This window comes from Dermacentor variabilis, chromosome 2 (assembly GCF_050947875.1).
Source record: "Dermacentor variabilis isolate Ectoservices chromosome 2, ASM5094787v1, whole genome shotgun sequence".
NCBI classification, from domain to species: domain Eukaryota; kingdom Metazoa; phylum Arthropoda; class Arachnida; order Ixodida; family Ixodidae; genus Dermacentor; species Dermacentor variabilis.
The window spans coordinates 271575199-271594759 of NC_134569.1; the positions used below are offsets into that span (position 1 = coordinate 271575199).

Genomic DNA, 19561 nt, shown 5'->3' on the forward strand with positions numbered 1-19561 from the left:
TATCTCGACTAGAAACAGGCAACGAGTCCGATCGCAACAAATAAAATGTTTCTTCTGTTTCTTTGGTTCCCGCTTCAAGATCTCGCAGCGGCAGACGCGAGCAGAAATCGGCTTCCACGTTCTCGCTCGATTTCTTGAAGATAAGATTGTAGGAATACGCTGCCAACGTAACGGCCCAGCGTTGCAAACGAGCAGCCGCGATGGTGGGAATACCGGTTGTCGGGCCCAATATTGTTTGAAGCAGCTTATGGTTTGTGACCAATGTGAATGAGCGCCCATAAAGATAGAAGTGGAACTTCTTTACACTGAAAATGATGGCTAACGTTTCTTTCTCCAATTGACTGTATTTCTTTTCCGCTTCAGATAGCGTTCGTGAAGCGTAAGCAATGGGCCGTGCCCTTCCGTCATCGTAGACATGAAATAGGACTGCTCCTACACCATACTGAGACGCGTCGCACGACAGCCTAAGTTGTCTTTCAGGGTCATAGTGTGCGAGCGTAGGTGGTTGTGCCAATAGCGCTTTCACTTGGTTGAACGCTTTTCTAGCATGCTCGTCCCAGTGCCATGCTACCTTTTTTTGCAGAAAACGGAAAAATAGTTGAGCTATCGTTGCTAACTGGGGCACGAACTTGCTGTAATAGTTGACAACGCCCAACAAAGACTGAAGCTGCTTCTTTGATTTCGGCTCTGGTGCCTGGAGAAGTGCGTCAACTTTATCTGAGAGTGGGGAAATGCCTTCAGCGCTGATTTTGTGCCCAAGGTAGTGAAGTTCGCTTTGAAAAAACGAGCACTTCTTTTTCTTTACCCTGACACCTCGGCTTTGAAGACACTCCAGCAGTGCTTCAAGATTAGCTAAGTGGTCTTCTAGTGTTTTCCCAGTTACCAAAATATCATCAAGGTAGCAGTAAACACCCTTGAGGTCCTTCAACATCGTGTCCATTATTTTTTGGAAAATCCCCGGCGTGGAAGCGATTGCAAAAGGTAATCGGTTGACAACAAACAATCCCTTGTGCGTGTTCAAGGTTAGGTATTGCTTTGAGGCATCAGACATGACCACTTGCTGATAAGCGCGGTTCAGGTCGATCTTTGAAAAATGTGTCCCTCCAGACAGAGCCGCGAATAAGTCATCGACCTTAGGCAACAGGTAACGTGTGACGTCGAGGCACGGATTCACTGTCACCTTATAATCGCCACAGAGGCATATGCCACCGTCTTTCTTGATAACGGGTACCACTGGCATAGCGTAATCTGATGTGGCAACGGCCGTTATGATGCCCATTTTTTCCATCTTCGAAAGTTCAAGCTCAACCGCCTTTTGCAGTGCGAACGGCACGTTTTTTGCTTTGACAAACTTCGGTGCCTGATTAGGCTTGAAATACAGTTCGGCCCTTTCTTCTGTAATCATGCCTAACTCATCTTTAAATAGAGAGTCGTACTTTGCGATCAAAGCGTGCAGCCTTTCCTCTAAACGACAAGAAAAAGGCAGCTCTGACCTTGGCAGATGGTGGACGTTCCAGATTTTGCTTCACTCCAGCCTAATTGCCTGAAGCCATTCCCGACCCAGCAACGGCGGCCCCTCCTGGTCGACGACGTATAGAGGAATGCTCGCCATGTTGCCACCGTGCTACACCTTGACTTGTAGGACGCCTTTTGGGATCACCAGGGCTCCTGTATAGGTGCGGAGCTTCACTTCTGTCAGGTTGAGCCTGGCTGATGAAAGAAATTGGCGGTATTGTTTGAAAGGCATGACTGTGACGGCGGCACCTTTATCTAGCTCCATAAGGACTGTCACATCATTTACTTTCATCGGTACCATGATGGGCTTAATACTGGGAGCAGATACGCCCTTTACGGCTACCACTTCCGAGCGGGATACCACCGGTAACGTTTTTACAGTGTCCTTGATGGGGCGTTTCCCACGCGACGTGCCGGAGGTGCTACGGCAAACTCGTTGTAGGTGCCCCCTTTTGTTGCACTTATAGCATTTGTGATTTACATGGGGACACGCTTTGCCAGAATGTTTCGGTTTGAATGTTGAAGAATGTTGACGGTTTGAACCACCCGCTCGGTTGCACTTTCAAGCAGGGTGGTACGGCGGAACCATCATCTGGCGGATTCCGTTCTTCGTCAGTCAGGCCAAGTTATCTGTGCTGGTGAAAGCAGGGGCATTGTCGGACACGATGATGTCCGGCAACCCCTGGGCGGTGAAGACCTGTCATAGCACTGCAATGGTCGCATCTGCTGCGAGTGGTGGCAGGCAGAACCTCCACCTACTTCAAAAAGGTGTCCACCACCACCAGGAAGTAATGGCCCTTGAAGGGCCCACCAAAATCCCCATGTAGGCGGGACCAAGGTCTCTGTGGGGGTGTGAGGGTGCCAGAAAGTGATTTCCACTTGACGTGAGGCCTGCTGATACTCCTGGCAGATTTGGCAGATCTGCACCATGTGAGCGATGTCCTGGTCCAGGCCAGGCCACCAAACATGGGACGGGCCCCCATCTTGGTCTTTTCCATGCCAGGATGACCTGCGTGCAGCAACTGCAGGAACCTGGACCAGAGACTGTGGGATCACCACCCTGGAACTCCACAGTAGGCAGCCCTGCTGCAAGCTGAGCTCAGCGGCCTTGTGGCTATAGGCCTGCTGAACCAATTCCTCCCCATGGGACACCACCTTGGCCACCTGAGACAGGACTGGGTCCAGGCTGGTCGCTTGCGATACTGCAGATCTGGACAGCACCTTTGGGTACGTGTGCTCCAGCATGAAAACATCTGCAGGTTCTGGAACAGCATCAGGCACCTCTGGCAGAGGCAGGCGGCTCAGGGCATCAGCAGGTCCAAGCTCCTTTTCCGGACGGTAAACCAGCTGGTAAGTGTAAGCTCCCAGCCTCAAGGCCCAGCATACCACTTGTAAGTGATGCCTGCACAGGAACTGCCTTGTCAGGCTCCAGCGGCCCCAGCAGCCCCAGCAGCGGCTTGTGGTCTGTGACTGCCTTGAACTTCCGGCCCCGGAGATACTGGTGGAAGCGTTCGAAACCAAACATGAGGGCCAAGCCTTCCTTGTCCAGCTGGCTGTAGTGTCGCTCTGCAGCATGAAGCCGACGAGAAGCAAATGACACAGGGCGTTCCTGGCCATCTTCGTACCGGTGCGCCACGACGGCTCCCACGCCGTACGGCGACGCATCTATGGTCAGGACGACAGGCGTGGCAGGATCAAAGTGTACCAGCACTGGAGCCTTGGTGATTAGCTCCTTGCTGCACTGGAAGGCCCGGTTCTGCTCCATTTTCCAGACCCATTGCTGACCATCTCGAAGCAGAAGATGGAGCAGCTGTAGATGCTCTGAGAGGTTCGGCAGGAAACTTCTGTAGAAGTTGATGAGGCCGAGGTAGCTTCGAAGCTCCTTCTTGTTCTACGGCGTAGATGCCTTGAGCACAACATCAACATTGCGGGGAGCCGGGGCTAGGCCAGTCTGGGAAATGACATGTCCCAGGTATTTAACACTGGGGGCTATGAAAATGCACTTTTCCAGCTTGAGCTTGAGGCCGGCAACCTACAGCCATGCCAGGATGTTGTACAGTTTTTGCAGGTGGACCCTGTCGTCGCTGCCAGTAACCAGGATGTCATCCAAATACACCACCACATGCCTCATGACCCTGAAGAGGTTATCCATCTCGCTCTGAAATATGGCTGGGGCTGAGGCCACACCAAATGGTAAGCGCGTGCACTGGAAGAGTCCCAAAGTTGTCAATATTGTGGCATACTTCCAGGAGGCATCCTGGAGCACTAGCTGCTGGTAAGCATCTCTGAGGTTGAGCTTGGTGAACTTCTGTCCACTGGACAATGCTGACTAGGGATCTTCAAACCGGGGCAACGGGTACTTCTCGACAGTAGCGACGGGATTGATGATAACCTTGAAATCCCCGCAGATCCTGACACTGCCGTCTCGCTTGAGGACTGGTACGATGGGAGCGGCCCTTTCAGACGTCTTGACGGACACCAGGATGCACTCTCGCTGTAACCGTTGCAGCTCCTGGGTGACCCCATCCTTCAGGGCGAACGGCAGTGGGCGAGGCTTGAAAAAATGTGGCTGGGCTCCCTCAGGTACATGAATACCTGTTGTTGTGCCATTGAATGTGCTCACCCCTGGCTGGAACAGGGACTTGAACTCGGTCAGGAGTCTGGGGACGTCTTTCACAACATGCAGGCTGGCTTCCTGGTACTCTGGCAGACGAACGCCCAGTGCATGAATCCAGTTTCGACCCAGCAGTGTCGGCGACGACCCCTTGGTTAAGTAAAGGGGAAGGGCTGCCAAAGCGAATGCTGACCTGTGCCTGACCCTGGACCTGGGAGAGCTGCCCAGAGTAGCTGCGCAACATCACACCCAAAGCCTCAACGGACACGGCAGGGAAGGTACGCTTGAACCGTTTCCCAGCTATGACAGACACGCTGGCCCCTGTGTCCAACTCCATGAAAATGGGGTGCCCGCAGATTTCGACAGTCAAGAATGTATGGCGGCACAGATGACGGTACAAGGCCTGTGTGCCACATGTCGAAAATTGGCGGGTCCTCAGCCATGACGTGGAGCCTGGCCGCGGAAGAACAGGAGCCTGCTCCTGCATGTCCCCGCCAAGTACCCTTGCGACGGCTACCCTGGCCACGGGCTTGTGTAGTACCTGGGCTTGAACCAGGTTGCTGCTGCTGTTTGCTGTTCATCCTCCCCTTTCGGCATACCCATGCCAGGTGCCCGGTTTTCCCGCACGTGAAGCATTGTGCTTGAGAGAACTGGCACTGTGAGGGGGAATGGGCAGCACCACAGCGACCACAGGTACTGCCCTTTGTTGCCAACTTGTTGACAGCTGCTTTTGCCGACGGTGAGCCAGTCGCACGGGCAATCTCGCCGGCGTCCTTGGCGGCAGCTTCCATTCCTAGCGCTGCTTTCACGGCGTCATCCAGCGAGGGGTAGGGACGCAGGCTGGGTTGTTGATGCCGCAAACGAAACGATCCCGGAGCAGCGAGTCCAGCTGGCCCCCGAAAACGCTGGCATTCGTTAAGCCTTGTAGCGTAGCAATAAACTGCCCGAGGGTCTCTCCTTCCTGGCGGCTCCGGTTGTTGAAGCGAAAAAGCTCTATTAGTGCTGACGGAGCTGGGTTGAAATGCGAGCGCAGTATGGCGAGCAGCTCACCCACCGTTTTAACATGCGGCGTGGCTGGCTTGAGAAGGTCGAGCAGGAGGCTGAAGACGCGGGTCCCACAGCTGGCCAGGAAAATGTCCCGCTGTTTGGCCTCGGGTGTGTCGTTTGCCTTGAAGAACACGTGGACTTGCTCCTCATGAATTGGCCAGACGGACCCATTTCCCTCGAACGGCCAGAGCCTTCCATACAGTGGCATGGCGGCAGCAACAGGGCCGGTGTTTCGCCGCTCACGGCGGCGTGAGACGATCCGTCGGTACTCGTCGCCAGTGTCACTATCTGCCCGGGTTCGTGGACAAGGGAGGGCTCGAGGCACACTTCGTTAGACGGACGCTCCGCAGCATGGTGGTGATGAACGATGACTGACCGCCGAACAGCTGTGCTCGTCGTTGTTTATTGGGTGTGGTGCCCAATGTCTGCTGAGCATGGCAGGCTACCGAGCCTGGCGGGCCAACGAAGATTATGGCTAATGGGGCGTCACATGCTTGTTACAAACCTGAAGAAGGATTTTCGTTGCGCATCTTTCAGTGCACTGTAAAGCCTGCCCTTGTAAGCCGGTATTTCATGATGTGAAGATCCTGGGCAGAAGTAAAGATAAACTGGCATGTGAGCTATTAGAAGCGTTTTACATAAAAAAGAAGTGCCTGTGTAAGCCATACTTCTGTTGTTTTGTACAATGCAGAGCTTACTTTTTTGATATCTACCAAGTGATCTTGCCAGCCCTGACAATTGCCCTCAGTAGTGGCAAGTGCGCCTGCGTGTTGGAAACAGTATATACACTCTTCTTGGTCTTTCAAATAAAGTTGTGAGTAGTGCCTGTGGCGTGTTCTGTCTCTCTTCTTTGTAAATGTGCCTTCGCACTACATTATGTCGTTATTGCTAAGCTCCCCGTCTTTCCCCGCTTCGTTCTTCCTCCTCCTAGACAGCGCTTGAGTAGGCATATTACAAGCTATCTCTAAAGCACCACTATCAAGTACTCTAAACAATGTGTCATCGAACATTATACGAAGCTCTGCCTCCTTGAGGGAGCTCCGTGCCACATTTGTATGAAGTATACAAAACTGCACCAAAAATGACACTAACAACAAGGCCACAGCGGCAGAACATTGTAATGTTACCGTTTCATTTTAGATGGCTGTTAGATGGCATTTTAGATGGGGCTACCTGCGCCACCCTGTAAAGGTGGAAAAAACATAGAAAAGCATCATCCGTAGTGTACAATCATGCAGCCGAAATGTCGTCAGTTTCTGTTCATTGGGCTTAACCATGGAGGAAGGAAAAAAGAGGAGGGAGCATACTGCAGCTTGATTGAAGCTGAAATCTGCTGGGCCAGTGGTGGCCCAACACGTGATCGCACATCAAAGTGCATAGTTGGCTTTAGTGTTCCTGCTCTGCAGGCAGAGCCACGGCAGACCACCTGAACAAGCACGTACTGAATAAGAACTACTGGCACTGCTACTGGGGACCAAACGTCTCAGCAAATCACAATTCTGGTTCCATAGCCTCGATGCAGGAGGTCACATGTTGGGCCACCACTGCGACTACACGGAGCGTTCGCTTGCCAAGGCTGGCTGCGTGACGTAATGCTCCTTTGTATATTATTCCTTCCTCCACGGACATAAACATTGACACCGCCTGCAAAGTCAGTCCGCCTCTCGGAACTGTTCGGCTACACTCGTAACAAGTGGCGATGAGAGAAAAAGGATTCAAGTTTCTCACTCAAGTTTTTTCAAGTGTGTCGTTCTTCCATGCCCACTTCTACGCACATGAGTTTATAGTTCGGCTAGTGAATTCAACGCAACAGAACCTCGTCACGCCAATGTTCCGTAACCTCGTAGCATTGGACAGAGGAGATTGAGATGTGTGGCCCTGCTACGTAAGAAAAAGAAGTCAGTCCTCTTTGGTTACTGTGGGCAGAAGATGTGTGCTCTCTTGTGGGATCTTGTTAAACCTGCCCAGATGTAAGACAAAACCTTGTTAGCAATTCTTTCCGTTCTGGGTCACCATTACTGCCCCAAACCATCTGCCGTTGTTCAGCATTTTAGGTTCAGCACACGTTTGCATAGAGGGCAAGTTTGTGAGTAACTTCGTGGCGTCACTTAAAAGCTTCTCAAAATATTGCAACTTTGGAACGGAGCTTGACAATGTGCTGAGGGACCGTATCATGCGCGGCATCAACGACACAGCCAAGCAGATGGGGCTGTTCGAGAAAGCAGACCTTACATATGAAGACGCCATGAAAACTGCACTTGCCATGTAAGCTGTGAAGAAAAATGCTGGTGAGATAGCCAGTTCCAGCAGAAGTTCATTACCCATGCATAAAGTTGTGGCATCAAATGGGCGTGTCCATGCTAGGGTTGCGTGAAGGAACACCTCGTGACTGAGTACAAACATCTCAGCACTACGTGCAACTACTGCCTAAAGGAGGGACACATTGCTTGAGTGTGCAACTTGAAGAGCAAACATGCTTCATCGTGAAAGGGCAAGTCTACAAAACTACACGGTTTCGCACCACCAGCTCGTAAAACTTCAAGTGGAACGCACCAACTTGACACTGTTGACAATGCGCCTGCCGATATGTTTGACATGTGGCCAGTCAACACTGTCGCGCCTTCACTGCCCATCACCATGAACGTCAGTGTTTGCGGCAAGTTGCTCCGTTTGAAGCTGGACACCGGTGCGAGTGTTTTCGTTGTTACAAAAAAACACCTTTAGGAGCTACTAACATCGGTGACTGTCATGCCATCGGATGTGCTCCTATAGAGCTCTTTGGGCGAGCTCACACACATTCAAGACAAAGCAGACGTCGCAGTAAAGTTCCGCGACAGAAAAGCTGTCCTACCTATGTTCCTGACTGGGGAAGGTTCACCAACACTGCTAGGTCACAATTGGATTTGAGAACTGGGCATTGACACTCCTGTCCAGGAAGCAGATGTTCATGCTTTTTCTGATGTTAAGGACATTATTCAAGCATTTCCTGAGGTATTTGAACAGAGCCTTGGAACTTTCAAGGGCAAAAAAGCCACAATTTATGTACCGCAAGATGCGGTACCCAAGTTTTTCAAGCCATGTCCCCCGCCCTCTGCCCTGAAGGATGGGGTGTCTCAAGAGCCTCAGCGCCTATGGAGGGAGGGCATTCTCGAGCCAGTTGCCTCTTCAGCTTGGGCTGCGCCTGTTGTTCCAGTGACTAAGAAGGATGGCCGCGCCAGAATTTGTGGAGATTTCAAGATTACCGTTACTCCTGTGGCCACATTGGAAAAGTAGCCAATTTCGAAAATTGAGGACCTTTGGCCCATGTTGTCAGGGGGTGAAAAGTTAACCAAACTGGATTTGAGGGATGCCTACCAGCAAATAATTCTTGATGAAGACTCTAGGAAGTATGTTACTATTTCCACACATATGGGGCTATTTCAGTATACACGCCTTCCTTTTATCGTTTCATCAGCGCCAGCCTTGTTCCAAAGAGAAATGGAGAACCTTCTTCGAGGACTGCCACATGTTTCAGTATATTTTGATGACATTCTTGTCACTGGCCTGAATGATTCAAAGAAGCTTCACAACCTCAGTGCTCTTCTCTCGACTTCGTGATGTTGTACTCAAGTTGAAGTTCGACAAGTGTCACTTTTTTGTGCCATAGGTGGAGTACCTAGGGCACATCACAAGCAAAAATGGGCTATCTCCAAGCTTGAATAGGGTATCGCAACCCTTGACGCACCCGCACGTTGTGATGTCATGAAACTCCAAAGCTTTTTGGGGCTTGGGAATTTCTACAGACATTTCCTACCAAACATTTCTGGATGCCTCCGCCCTTTGCATTCACTTTTCATGGACGAGAAACAATGGGTGTGGGCAAAAGAGCAAGAAAATGCACTCACTACAGTGAAGCAGTTGGTAACATCCGCTCCTGTCCTATATTTCTATCCAGAGAAACCACACGTCTCAGTTCTGATGCGTCTCAGTTCTGATGCATCTCCGTATGCGATTTGCGGACCTTTGGCACATCGAAAACCTGATGGTCGAGAACTGCCGAGTGCTTTTGCATCCAGAAGTTTTTCTCATGCAGAGCAAAACTACAGCCAAATTGACAAAGAGGCAGTAGCCTTTGTATTTGGCGTTCAAATGTTTCACCAGTATCTGTGGGGCATTCCTTTCACTGCTTACATGAATCATAAGCCACAAATGGGACTGTGGTGTGCTGATAAGCCCGTTCCTGTGCCAGCTTAACCATGATTAGTCAGATGAGCACTGAAACTTTCTGCTTACAGGTACAAGCTCGTCTACAAGCCTGGTCTCGATTCTGATGCCCTCAGCAGGTTACCACTGTCATGTTATTGGGCGCAGTATCACTCCAGAAAGAGATAGAAGCAGCACTCAGAAGCACAAACACACATCAGACTTGTATTGACTCACATAACATATAGAAAACCGCACACACACGCGACTGTTCCCCAAAATACCTCAGACGACATGCAGGTATATATATATGTATCGGTCAATTATAATCGGCCTACAGTTCAGGCGGAAGCGCGTGTCGCCATGTCGGAGACCTCGTGGAACCGATGACGGCCCGCAGGGTTGGACAGCAGTGTCAGACAGAAGGGTCGGACAGCCGTGTTGGACGGCCGGGTCGGACAGCCGGGTCGGACAGCAGGGTCGGTCAGCAGGGTCAGACAGCAGGGTCGGACAGCAGGGTCGGACAGCAGGGTCGGACCGCCTCGCGGAGCTCAGGTGGCCCTGTGCAACAGCCGATATATTGGAGCCTCGGCGTGCCCGATTTCCCTCCGGTGGGGTTTGCGCTCAGGATCCCACGGCCGCAGTCACGGGGTCACGTCCACAGCTGTCGGGGTAGCCCTGTGGCTGCTCACCCGAACGCTCAATCACCCCGGTTCAGGACCACCAGCCCTCCTGGAACAGTTGCCCAGCGGAAGAGCGGGGCAAGGTAGCCTCTCAGCCGGCGACAGCGTTGACTTGGGTGTGGCGTAGTGACACGGGCGGCGATAGCTCCTATGGGCCGGACGCCCAGTGAGGAAGCTCTTTGCCCTCGAACGCCGAACCTCGCGCACTGCTCAGGCCACGGGCCACACTCTCTCGCGCCACGCTTTTTGAGGTGCCACTGTCGACGCTCCCAAATCGGTGTCGATGATGATGATGGCTCTCTCGCAGGTGTTTGCAAAAAGTCGCTGTCCTCTTCGCCACCGCACGGTGCACTGTTTTCATATGTTTATGCTTCGCACTCCCACGTACTACATATTATCACAACCACTGCCAACAAACAGCGTTGATCTGCCTGCACTTGCTGAAATCTTCATACTTGAACAAGCTGCTGTAGCACAGGCTGCAATAAATGATCCACTCTTCAGTCACATAGTTCTTGCTTTCTTGCGAGGAGAAGGGCTTCCAGTCGAACCAGAGAGCAATCCATTCACAGCAAGGAGAAGTAAACTCGGCCTCCATGAATGTTGCTTGCTGTGGGGTTCCAGAGCTGTTATCCCAAAATCTACGCAAGGCAAAGTCCTTACTCTTCTTCATGCTGGGCATCCTGGCATTGAGAAAAGCAAGTCGATTACCAGAAGCCATGTCTGGTGGGCAGATATCGATGGTGACATCGCTAAGAGTGTAAAGGGTTGTGATACATGCCAAGCTTACCGGTGTACACCTCTACGCATTCAGCCAAGAGGCCTTGGCCAAGGCTTTCCGTTGACTTTGGGGGCTCGTTCTTGGGACATACATTTCTCATTTCATTTGTTCAATCTTAAGGATCCGAAGGCCTTATATAAGGGGGGACGTACATCAAAGTTGCACAGCTTCATAAGAAAGTAACATAAGCATTGATTGTAATAGGTACAAAAAAATTAAAAAAAGATGAAAGAGGAAAATATATACATTACCAATGAGGCAATAAATAAATATTAATAAGAGAAGTGTGGTATTTAGGTAGTTATGTTGGCATAATCGAAATTGTTTAGTTTTTTGCTAAATGTTTTGCAGTCGCTGCTCGAAACAATGTTATCGGGGACTGCATTCCAAAGTGTTATGGCATGGGGGAAGAATGAGCTGCTCATCGCCGTCGTCTGGCACTTTATCGCCACCAATGGGTGGGTATGAGATAAACAGGATGATGTTCTGAACGGGCATTTGAAGAGGGCATGTCCTGATTGGGTAAAGTAAAAGAAACTGTGAAGAAGGCAAATACGAGAAGTTACGCGCCGTGAAGCAAGCAAACAAAGAGACAAGATTTGTTTTAAAGTGGTTACGCTGATATGTCTTGAACATTGTGACGTAATGAAGCGAGCAGCGCGGTTTTGTACGGCTTCTAAGTCATCGGCGAGATAAGCTTGCGAGGGATGCCAGATGGATGACGCGTACTCAAGTTTGGGTCGCACATACGTCAAATATGCTAGTTTTTTTTTTTACTTCGGATGATGCGGATCTTAAGTTATGTCGCAAATACCCAAGTGTGCATGAAGCTTCACAGCGAATTGTTTGAATATTGTCACCTGGTTGTGACATTGAAGAACACAGTAGCAATACTGTGAAAGACAAAGCTAACTTTGATTGGGCTAGCCTGTGCCCACAAAAACAGGCTACACTTATAGCACAACGATAGCGGCGAACACGGTCGGCGATCGTCGAAAATCTGATCAGCGGGCCAAGTGCGTCCGCTTTTATACATCAGTCGTCGAATGTTCCAGAGTAATCGCTGGGACCTGCGTGCCTTCTACAAAGTTCTATATTATTCGCGTCGCGCACACATGCGATCAGATTACACAAGGTTCGGTCAGAGACAGCGGATGGAAGTATCAATAACATTCCAGAAACTTCCGATACATGCAAGCGCGTCCTGCGCTTTACGATAACATTTGCTAGGCGGTCAAACGTGTCGCCCGATAAAGACAAACAAGTACACGTGTCAATATGTTTCACCCATGAAAGTGATGATGTCACATGAACTCCTAGATATTTGTAAGCACACGTGTGGTCCACAGGAACAGAGTTAATGCGATAAGTGTGGTGTATGGTGGTGTGTTTGCGCGTGAAGGATATTACTTTGCATTTAGTGAGGTTTGGAGGCATATGTCAATTTTCGCACCAAGAAGTGATAGTGTCAAGGTCATGTTGTAGGCCGATTGTGTCGTTAGGTGTATGAAGGGGGTTATAAAGAACGCAATCGTATGCAAAAAGCCGCAGCTTCGTTGATATGTTAGTGGGAAGGTCATTTATGTAAATCAAAAACATAATGGAGATAAACCTGCGCCTTGGGGCACACCGGAAGTTACACTGGTAAGGGTTGACTGAAAATTGCTAGCACAGGTAGACTGAACGCGTCCTGTTAAAAAACTTTCTATCTATTTGATAATCTCGAGGCGGATACCAAGGGAGGACAATTTTGCAAGGAGATGGTTGTGAAACACGCGATCAAAGGTCTTTGAAAAATCTAGGACTATTGCATCAATTTGAAGGTGATCGTCCATGTGTAGTAGTAGGTCTTGCATAAATTCGTCTAGTTGAGTTTCGCAAGACAGAGATTACGAAAACCATGTTGTAAAGGGTAAAAAAAAACTAATTCCAGGTAGTCCATTAGGTTAGATGCTATAATGTGCTCAAGGAGCTTAGAGGGGACACTGGTTAGGAAGATCGGATGGTAATTAGTAGGATTACCACGCCTTCCTGCTTTAAAAATGGGAACTACCTTCACTTCTTTCCAATCGTCGGGCATGTTTCCTGTGTTTAAAGCTTGGTTAAATATAAGGCAAAAAATTTAGTACAGAGAGTTATAGTGCTTTTAAGTAATTTGGTGTATATGCTGTCACAGCCAGCCGAAGATGATATTTTAAGAGAGTGAATTAGATTGGATATGGGGGCCATCCGGGTTTATTTGCACTTTAGGCATTGTTTTTGCCAAAAAGCTAGGTAAAGGTTCCATAGTGCAGGAATTAGGGACGTGAAATACCGACGTAGGGAATTCATTTAGGACTGCTGCAGAATTATTTGGGCTTATTAATTCATCATCCGAGTCAACAAGATTTATTTGGTTAGTTTGCTGTTTCGTGGAGATGACAGGCCAGAATTTGTTTGAGTTTGAGTGAAAGCATTGTAATCAGGTTCTACAGAGAAGACTTTGTCCTTGGTCTCGTTTAATGTTTTGTAATGAAGGAGAAGAGCACAAGGACAAGGCCAGCCAGGTAGTCTATTCTGTGCCTGCAGTGCAACCAGTGGGCCAGCCTAATCACCAGTGTTTAGCATGAGCGCGAGCCGTTCGGGCAACCAGCTGTTCCTGCTCTGCGTGACCTGCCTTCTCGATTACGAACAGACGCTACCAACTGAACTGTTAAACCCACCCCATTACAATTGGTGGAAGGTGCTGGGTATTCAAGAACATCTACACCCTGGATCTCCGGTCTCGGAGTCTGCCTCCCGTCATGCCTGACTCTCTCCAGCCGACGTCACCACCACCCTCCGTTGCCTGCTCTGGCGCTGTCCTGCAACGCCAACCAGCGGTTTTCAGCGGTACGGATGAGCAGGACGTCAATGACTGGTTGTCCACCTACGAACGGGTGAGCTTGCACAATCGATGGGACGATACCGCCAATTTAAATGCCGTCATCTTCTACCTTGTGGGAGTGGCTCACCTGTGGTTTAAAAATCACGAAGCCGACTTTCAGTCCTGGTCCGCATTCAAGGCCAGTTTCGCTGAAGTTTTCGGTTGCCCCGCTGTCCACAAGTTGCGCGCCGAGCAGCGGTTACGAGAGTGAGCGCAACAACTCGGTGAAACATTCACGTGTTATATCGAAGAGGTTCTCGACCTATGCAAACGTGTAGATGCTTCTATGCCCAAAAATGACAAATTGAAGCACATTTTGAAGGGCATCGCCGATGACATTTTCCAAATGTTGATCGCCAAGAGGCCGCGCACCGTAGCAGAGCTCATAAACTTGTGCTAAAGCTACGACGAGTTGAGGAGGCAGCACGATTTGACCAGGCGCCCCTCAGTGGCTGACGAGGCCCTCTCTTCCATGACAGTCTTCCCTGATCGCTCTCCCCTGCTCACATAAATCCAAGCTTTCGTGCAGAAGGAAATTGCACGTCAGCTTTCTCTACTGCCCTTCGCTGAGCTACCCCAACAGCAGCCGCTGCCGCCACAGCCTCCTACACAACTCGCCCCTACGCTCCGGCGGGTTATTGAAGACCAAGTTGCTGAGGCTCTACCAATGCAGCATCAGCAGTACCCTGTCGCCGCACCACTTACTTACGCATCCGTCGCCGCGCAGCCTCAAGTTGCTGAGGCTCTACCAATGCAGCATCGGCTGTACCCTGTCCAGCCTCCCATCCACCCCTCCGACATTGGCCAGAGAGAGAGAGGTGCACGAGTGATGCGAAGAAGGTGTGGCAACAGGGGCTCACATTTTTTTTCTTTCTTCGAAGATTTTATGTTTTTTTCTTTTCAGCACACACACCCAGTAGCCAGATTTAATTGTTGTAACAGATCGTTCACACATGTTATAATCTCTTTGTTGCTTTGTTACTATTACACTACCACACACGCTTTTAAACAATCCCAAGAAATTTTAGAATCTTGCTAATGCCATGGATATATCCAAGATTATGTTAACAAATTCTGATGATGGATTATTATATGACAGCGATTGTGCAAATGTATTTGACCATGTGTTTTCAAGTTAATTCACAATTGCTGACTGATCTGCTTCCAACTTGTAATGTTAACTACATGTCAATGTATCCGATGCTGATTGGCTCAGACAGTGCCGGTAAAGTTATCAAGAACCTGAAGTCATCTTCTATGCCTGGTGATGCCTGCATCAATTCAATGTTTCTGAAGAGTAGTAAAACATATTTTTCAATGGCGTTAAAATTATTTGAAAAAAAATTAGATGAGGATGACTTACCACCTGAATGAAAAATACGGAAGGTAATAAATATTCACCACTAACGTATCAGTCCATATCTATCACTAGCATTCCATGCAAGATATTAGGACACGTACTCTTTTCAAACATTGTGAATTACTTCGAACTTAACTTTTTCTCACCCCTTGCAGCATTGTTTTAGAAGTCGTATTCCTGTGAAACACAACTTCTTTTGTTCGCGCAGAAATTTCACACCATTTTTTATGACTGTTGCAATAGTCGATTGCACAATTTTAGATACTATTGCCAATGCATTTGATAAAGCTTTATAGATGCTAACAGACAGATATTGTCACGTGGTGGTGACGTTGAAGAACACAGTAGCAATACTGTGAAAGACAAAACTAACTTTTATTGGGCGGACCTGTGCCCACAAAAACAGGCTACACTTATAGCACAACGATAGCGGCGAACACGGTCGGCGATCGTCGAAAATCTGATCAGCGGGTCAAGCGCATCGGCTTTTATAGATCACTCATCGAATGTTCCAGATTAACTGCTTGGACCCGCGTGTATTCCACAAAGTTCTACACTATTCGCGTCGCGCATACATGAAATCAGATTACACAAGTTGCGGTGAAAGACAGTGGACGGAACCATCGATAACATTCCAGAAACTTCCTATACATACAGGCGCATCCTGCGCTGCGTGATAACATTTTTTAAGCGGTGAAACGTGATCACCCGAGAAAAATAAACAAACATGTACACGTGTCAATATATACTTCGTTTTTATGTTTTCCGTGATTGTTTTTCCATGACCAATCTCTGTTGCAATGTTATAGCTCAGCACAAGATACACCTTTCTGTCACAGAAGCTTCTCGAGTGTTATCACTGGTTGTACTCATTATCTATGTTGTCGTCGAACCTCGTGTATTCAGGCTGCATGCACAACGAGAATAGTGGTGTAAATTCAAGAATGCATCCGAGTGCCAACAATTATGCTTGAACGTACTCAGAGTCATGTATAAATAGCTGATGCATCTGATCCATAGATCAGATTTCGACGACCAATGCATGTGCTCGTCACTATCGTTCTGCTTTAGTACACCTTGTTATCGTGATCACAGGTTCACCCAATAAGGAGTTTTGTGACTCGCCATTGTGCAGCAGTTTAATTCTTCACTCACAACAATACTATAGTGACTAACGCTTTCTTGCATGTCAACAGTTTATTTCAGCCATATTAAGGTAATTTAGCTCTGCAACCTGTACTCTTGGCACTCCCCAAGGCATCGTTCCTGGGCCTCCACTCTCTTAATCTTTATAAACAATTTACCTAACTTCAATTCGTCATCTCTTTGCAGATGATTGCGTTCCCTTACGAGAAAGTAACAAGTGAGACTGACACAAACATGATTACATCAACGTGGCATATGATGCTATGCAAACATGTATTGATGCACATGTCACGCACTACCACTCAATTACCACTATACCAACTAAATTGCAGTACAGTATGCAAGAATCTGTTTTGTTATATCTGGGCATATACATCAGTGCTAACCTTAACTGGACCACCAATATAGTAGATTATATCACATACAAAGCTAATTGCATGCTAGATTATTTAAAAAGTAACTTCTATAGGCCTCTACCAACGCCAAGCTCTTCTCTTACATTATGGTTGTTTGTTCACGGCTTGTCAGTCTCAGAGTAGTAGTCTTGAAATTCTCAAACCAATTAGAAATTGCCAGGAACATATCGGCTTGATTTATCTTCTTTATCAATGTACAGCTAGCGTAATGAGTATAAAATATAACTTAAGCCTAAATCACTCTCAGCAAGATGTAAAGTTGCACAACTGTCTGTTTTAAAAAATTATTCAGCGTGATACATTACGTGATAACCTGCTTGTTTTGCCTTCATACATATCCTCACAACTCGATCACAGAAATAAAGTAGGCATCATAAAATGTAAAAACAAAACCTTTTTCTATTCATTCACCCTTCACAGATGCTATTATTGGAATGGCTTTTCTCTACCATTGCCACAAATAATGAAGTGTGATTGTTTCACTCAACCATTTGCAATTTCATAGACTAATGAACTAGCATTATTTTGTGTTATTCTGTTCTTTTATGCTTTATCTGCTGTTGTGAGTTTGCTGTTATTGCTCATGTTGCAAGTTTTAAAATTCACTGTATTTTATTGTTAAACCCCTCTCTTCTGTAATGGAATCTTTTTGCCTTGAGGGTACATCAATAATAAAATACTGTATTTATTCGTATAAGGCTTGCACCCCCACTTTGCTAGGTGAAAATTCAGAAAAAAAAATGTTCACTAAGCTTTATGTGCACACTTGCATGCTGATTAATTGTACCCAGCCACTACAAAATGGTATTAGTCAGTGTCAAAATGGAATTGTGGTCATAGTTGGCCACCAGAAGTTGCATTTATTTGCATAGTGTGATCTCATTTCTGTACTTTAGTGAGTAACCATACACTTGCCTTGTGCAAGGACCACACTTGGTAAAATATCAGAAGTGTGGGCCTTAAACGAGTAAATACAGTAAATAATATAAGCACTTGGTGGCATGAGGGGTTACAGCTTTCATGTTCTGAATATGTCAATGATGCAATATTCAGTGCCATGGCTTAATCGTTTAACCAGACTCTCACTCAGTGCATTGCAGCAGTTTCGTGATTAAGGCTCAAAAGGTCACTGTTATCACTAAAAAACCATGGCAAAAAACAGCGTGCAATGCGCCCTGCACTTCTATTTTGGATTGCCTGTTCTACATACCACTAAGCTTCCACCCCAACTGCCTCTGCTTGTTAAAGTGCAACAATCTGGCAGTTATCAGTATAATTTCTTTCAGCAGCTGCCAAATCCCCATAATGTTGTCACATAATGGTTTTAACATGTTGCAAAAGTGCAAAGTCCACTATCCCAGCTGAAGTGAGTTAGTTCCTGTACGTTGGAGATGGGAGATGAATGCAAAGTCTAGTATGCAAGTGGCAGGCCAATATGCACAGATGCACACCTGCTCCGGTGAACATAGCCATATTATTTATACTTTTGCAAAAGATGGTGAATACACTTACCACAATAAAAATTTAGATAAGTTCAAAGTGAACTCACAAAGGACAAGTCTGACGTGAGCGACAGGAGTTGGCCTGGTGTGCGGCCCAGTACAGGACGTGAAGATGCACGGCTTGCAGGTGTCCCCAGCACATCAGCCAGTTCAACTGCACAAGTGATGCACACTTTTGCAGGCAGAGATGCTATCAAATACAGCTCTTGAAACATTTCAACCTATGCTGGCAACCTCAAAGGCAAAATGAAGGCAGGCCAGGAATGGCAGCATGTGCGACCTGAGTGCATATCTCGGAGGCACATATGACGCACAAGAGGCTTTGGGCAAGGGTCTCCATGATCCGCTGCAAACACTGCACATAACTCGTAATTGCAAGGTATGCTTAGGGTTGAGTGCCCTGGCCTTAGTCATGGCACCTGACTAGGGTTAGGGCCCTATTCTGGTGCCATGTGAACTTCGAGTCCTGTACCATTTCGGTGTTCCTGCGGTGCTGAAAAACCAAGAAAACTAAAACCCATACATAGGAGTGCGGCCATTACACAAGTATGTAAAAGAAATAAATTTTACTGCATTCAGTGTATTTAAACTTTAATGCATTCCTGCCTGGATGCCCAGCAAGTCTAGTCAGTGTGCTTTCAATGCATTAGCATTAGGAGTGTCAAAGTGAAAAAAAAAAGTATGTGTTTGAAGTGCCAGAAGCTTGTCACATGGTAGACGTAGAGAGGGGAAAGCTTATGTGTATATATATTGTGGCAGCACTGAGCGCCCGAGAAAGCAGAGTGCGCACGCCTGATCTGGGCTGTACTCAATGCCGGCTGGTCCTTCCCTGTGGCTTCATCCTGGACCTTGTTTCACTCTGTAAATACATCTTTGGTGGAAGTGCAGGGTAAATCGTGGATGATCCTGGATGATCCAGCTCTACCGACTATCCAACGATGTAGACGCTTGGCCAGTGTACAACCACAAGCGGCGGACATGGCCAAGTCCGGAGAAGACAATGACGACCCAACCGGCGGCGAACCAGACAGCAATCATGCAGGGCAGGCTGGCTACTGGACACCACTGTGAGAGCCACCCACCTTTTTGGGGAAGGGAAACGAAGATGTCAACGACTGGCTGAAACACTACAAAAGAGTAAGTTGCCAATACCAGTGGACCATGATGAAGCAGCTCCATAACGTGGTTTTCTTTCTCGTTAGAACCGCGCTTCTCTCGTTTGAAAACCACGAGAATGTGCTGACAAGCTGGGATAATTTTGTAGAAGAATTCATGAAGTGCTTCGGGGACCCAATCTCTAAGAAAAAGAAGGCTGAGCAGACACTTTCCTGACGAGCTCAGTTACCTGGGAAAACTTGCACAACGTGCATAGAGGCTTTTTTGAAACTATGCCGAATCATCAGTGCCACC

The 19561-nt window shown here is 47.9% G+C and overlaps 1 protein-coding gene across 9 annotated transcripts in view; it reads right to left on the bottom strand.

Moving 5' to 3' along the window:
• gwl (serine/threonine-protein kinase greatwall) overlaps positions 1-19561 on the bottom strand; it is a 619920-nt gene that overhangs the window by 311074 nt on the left and 289285 nt on the right. For all 9 annotated transcript variants that reach the window (XR_012826296.1, XR_012826297.1, XM_075682969.1 and 6 more), the window contains one exon: positions 18199-18305. Coding sequence is in view for 7 of the 9 variants with exons in the window: in XM_075682969.1 (XP_075539084.1) it covers positions 18199-18305 (107 nt within the window). In the remaining 2 variants the exon portion in view is untranslated. The remainder of the gene's footprint in view (positions 1-18198; positions 18306-19561) is intronic.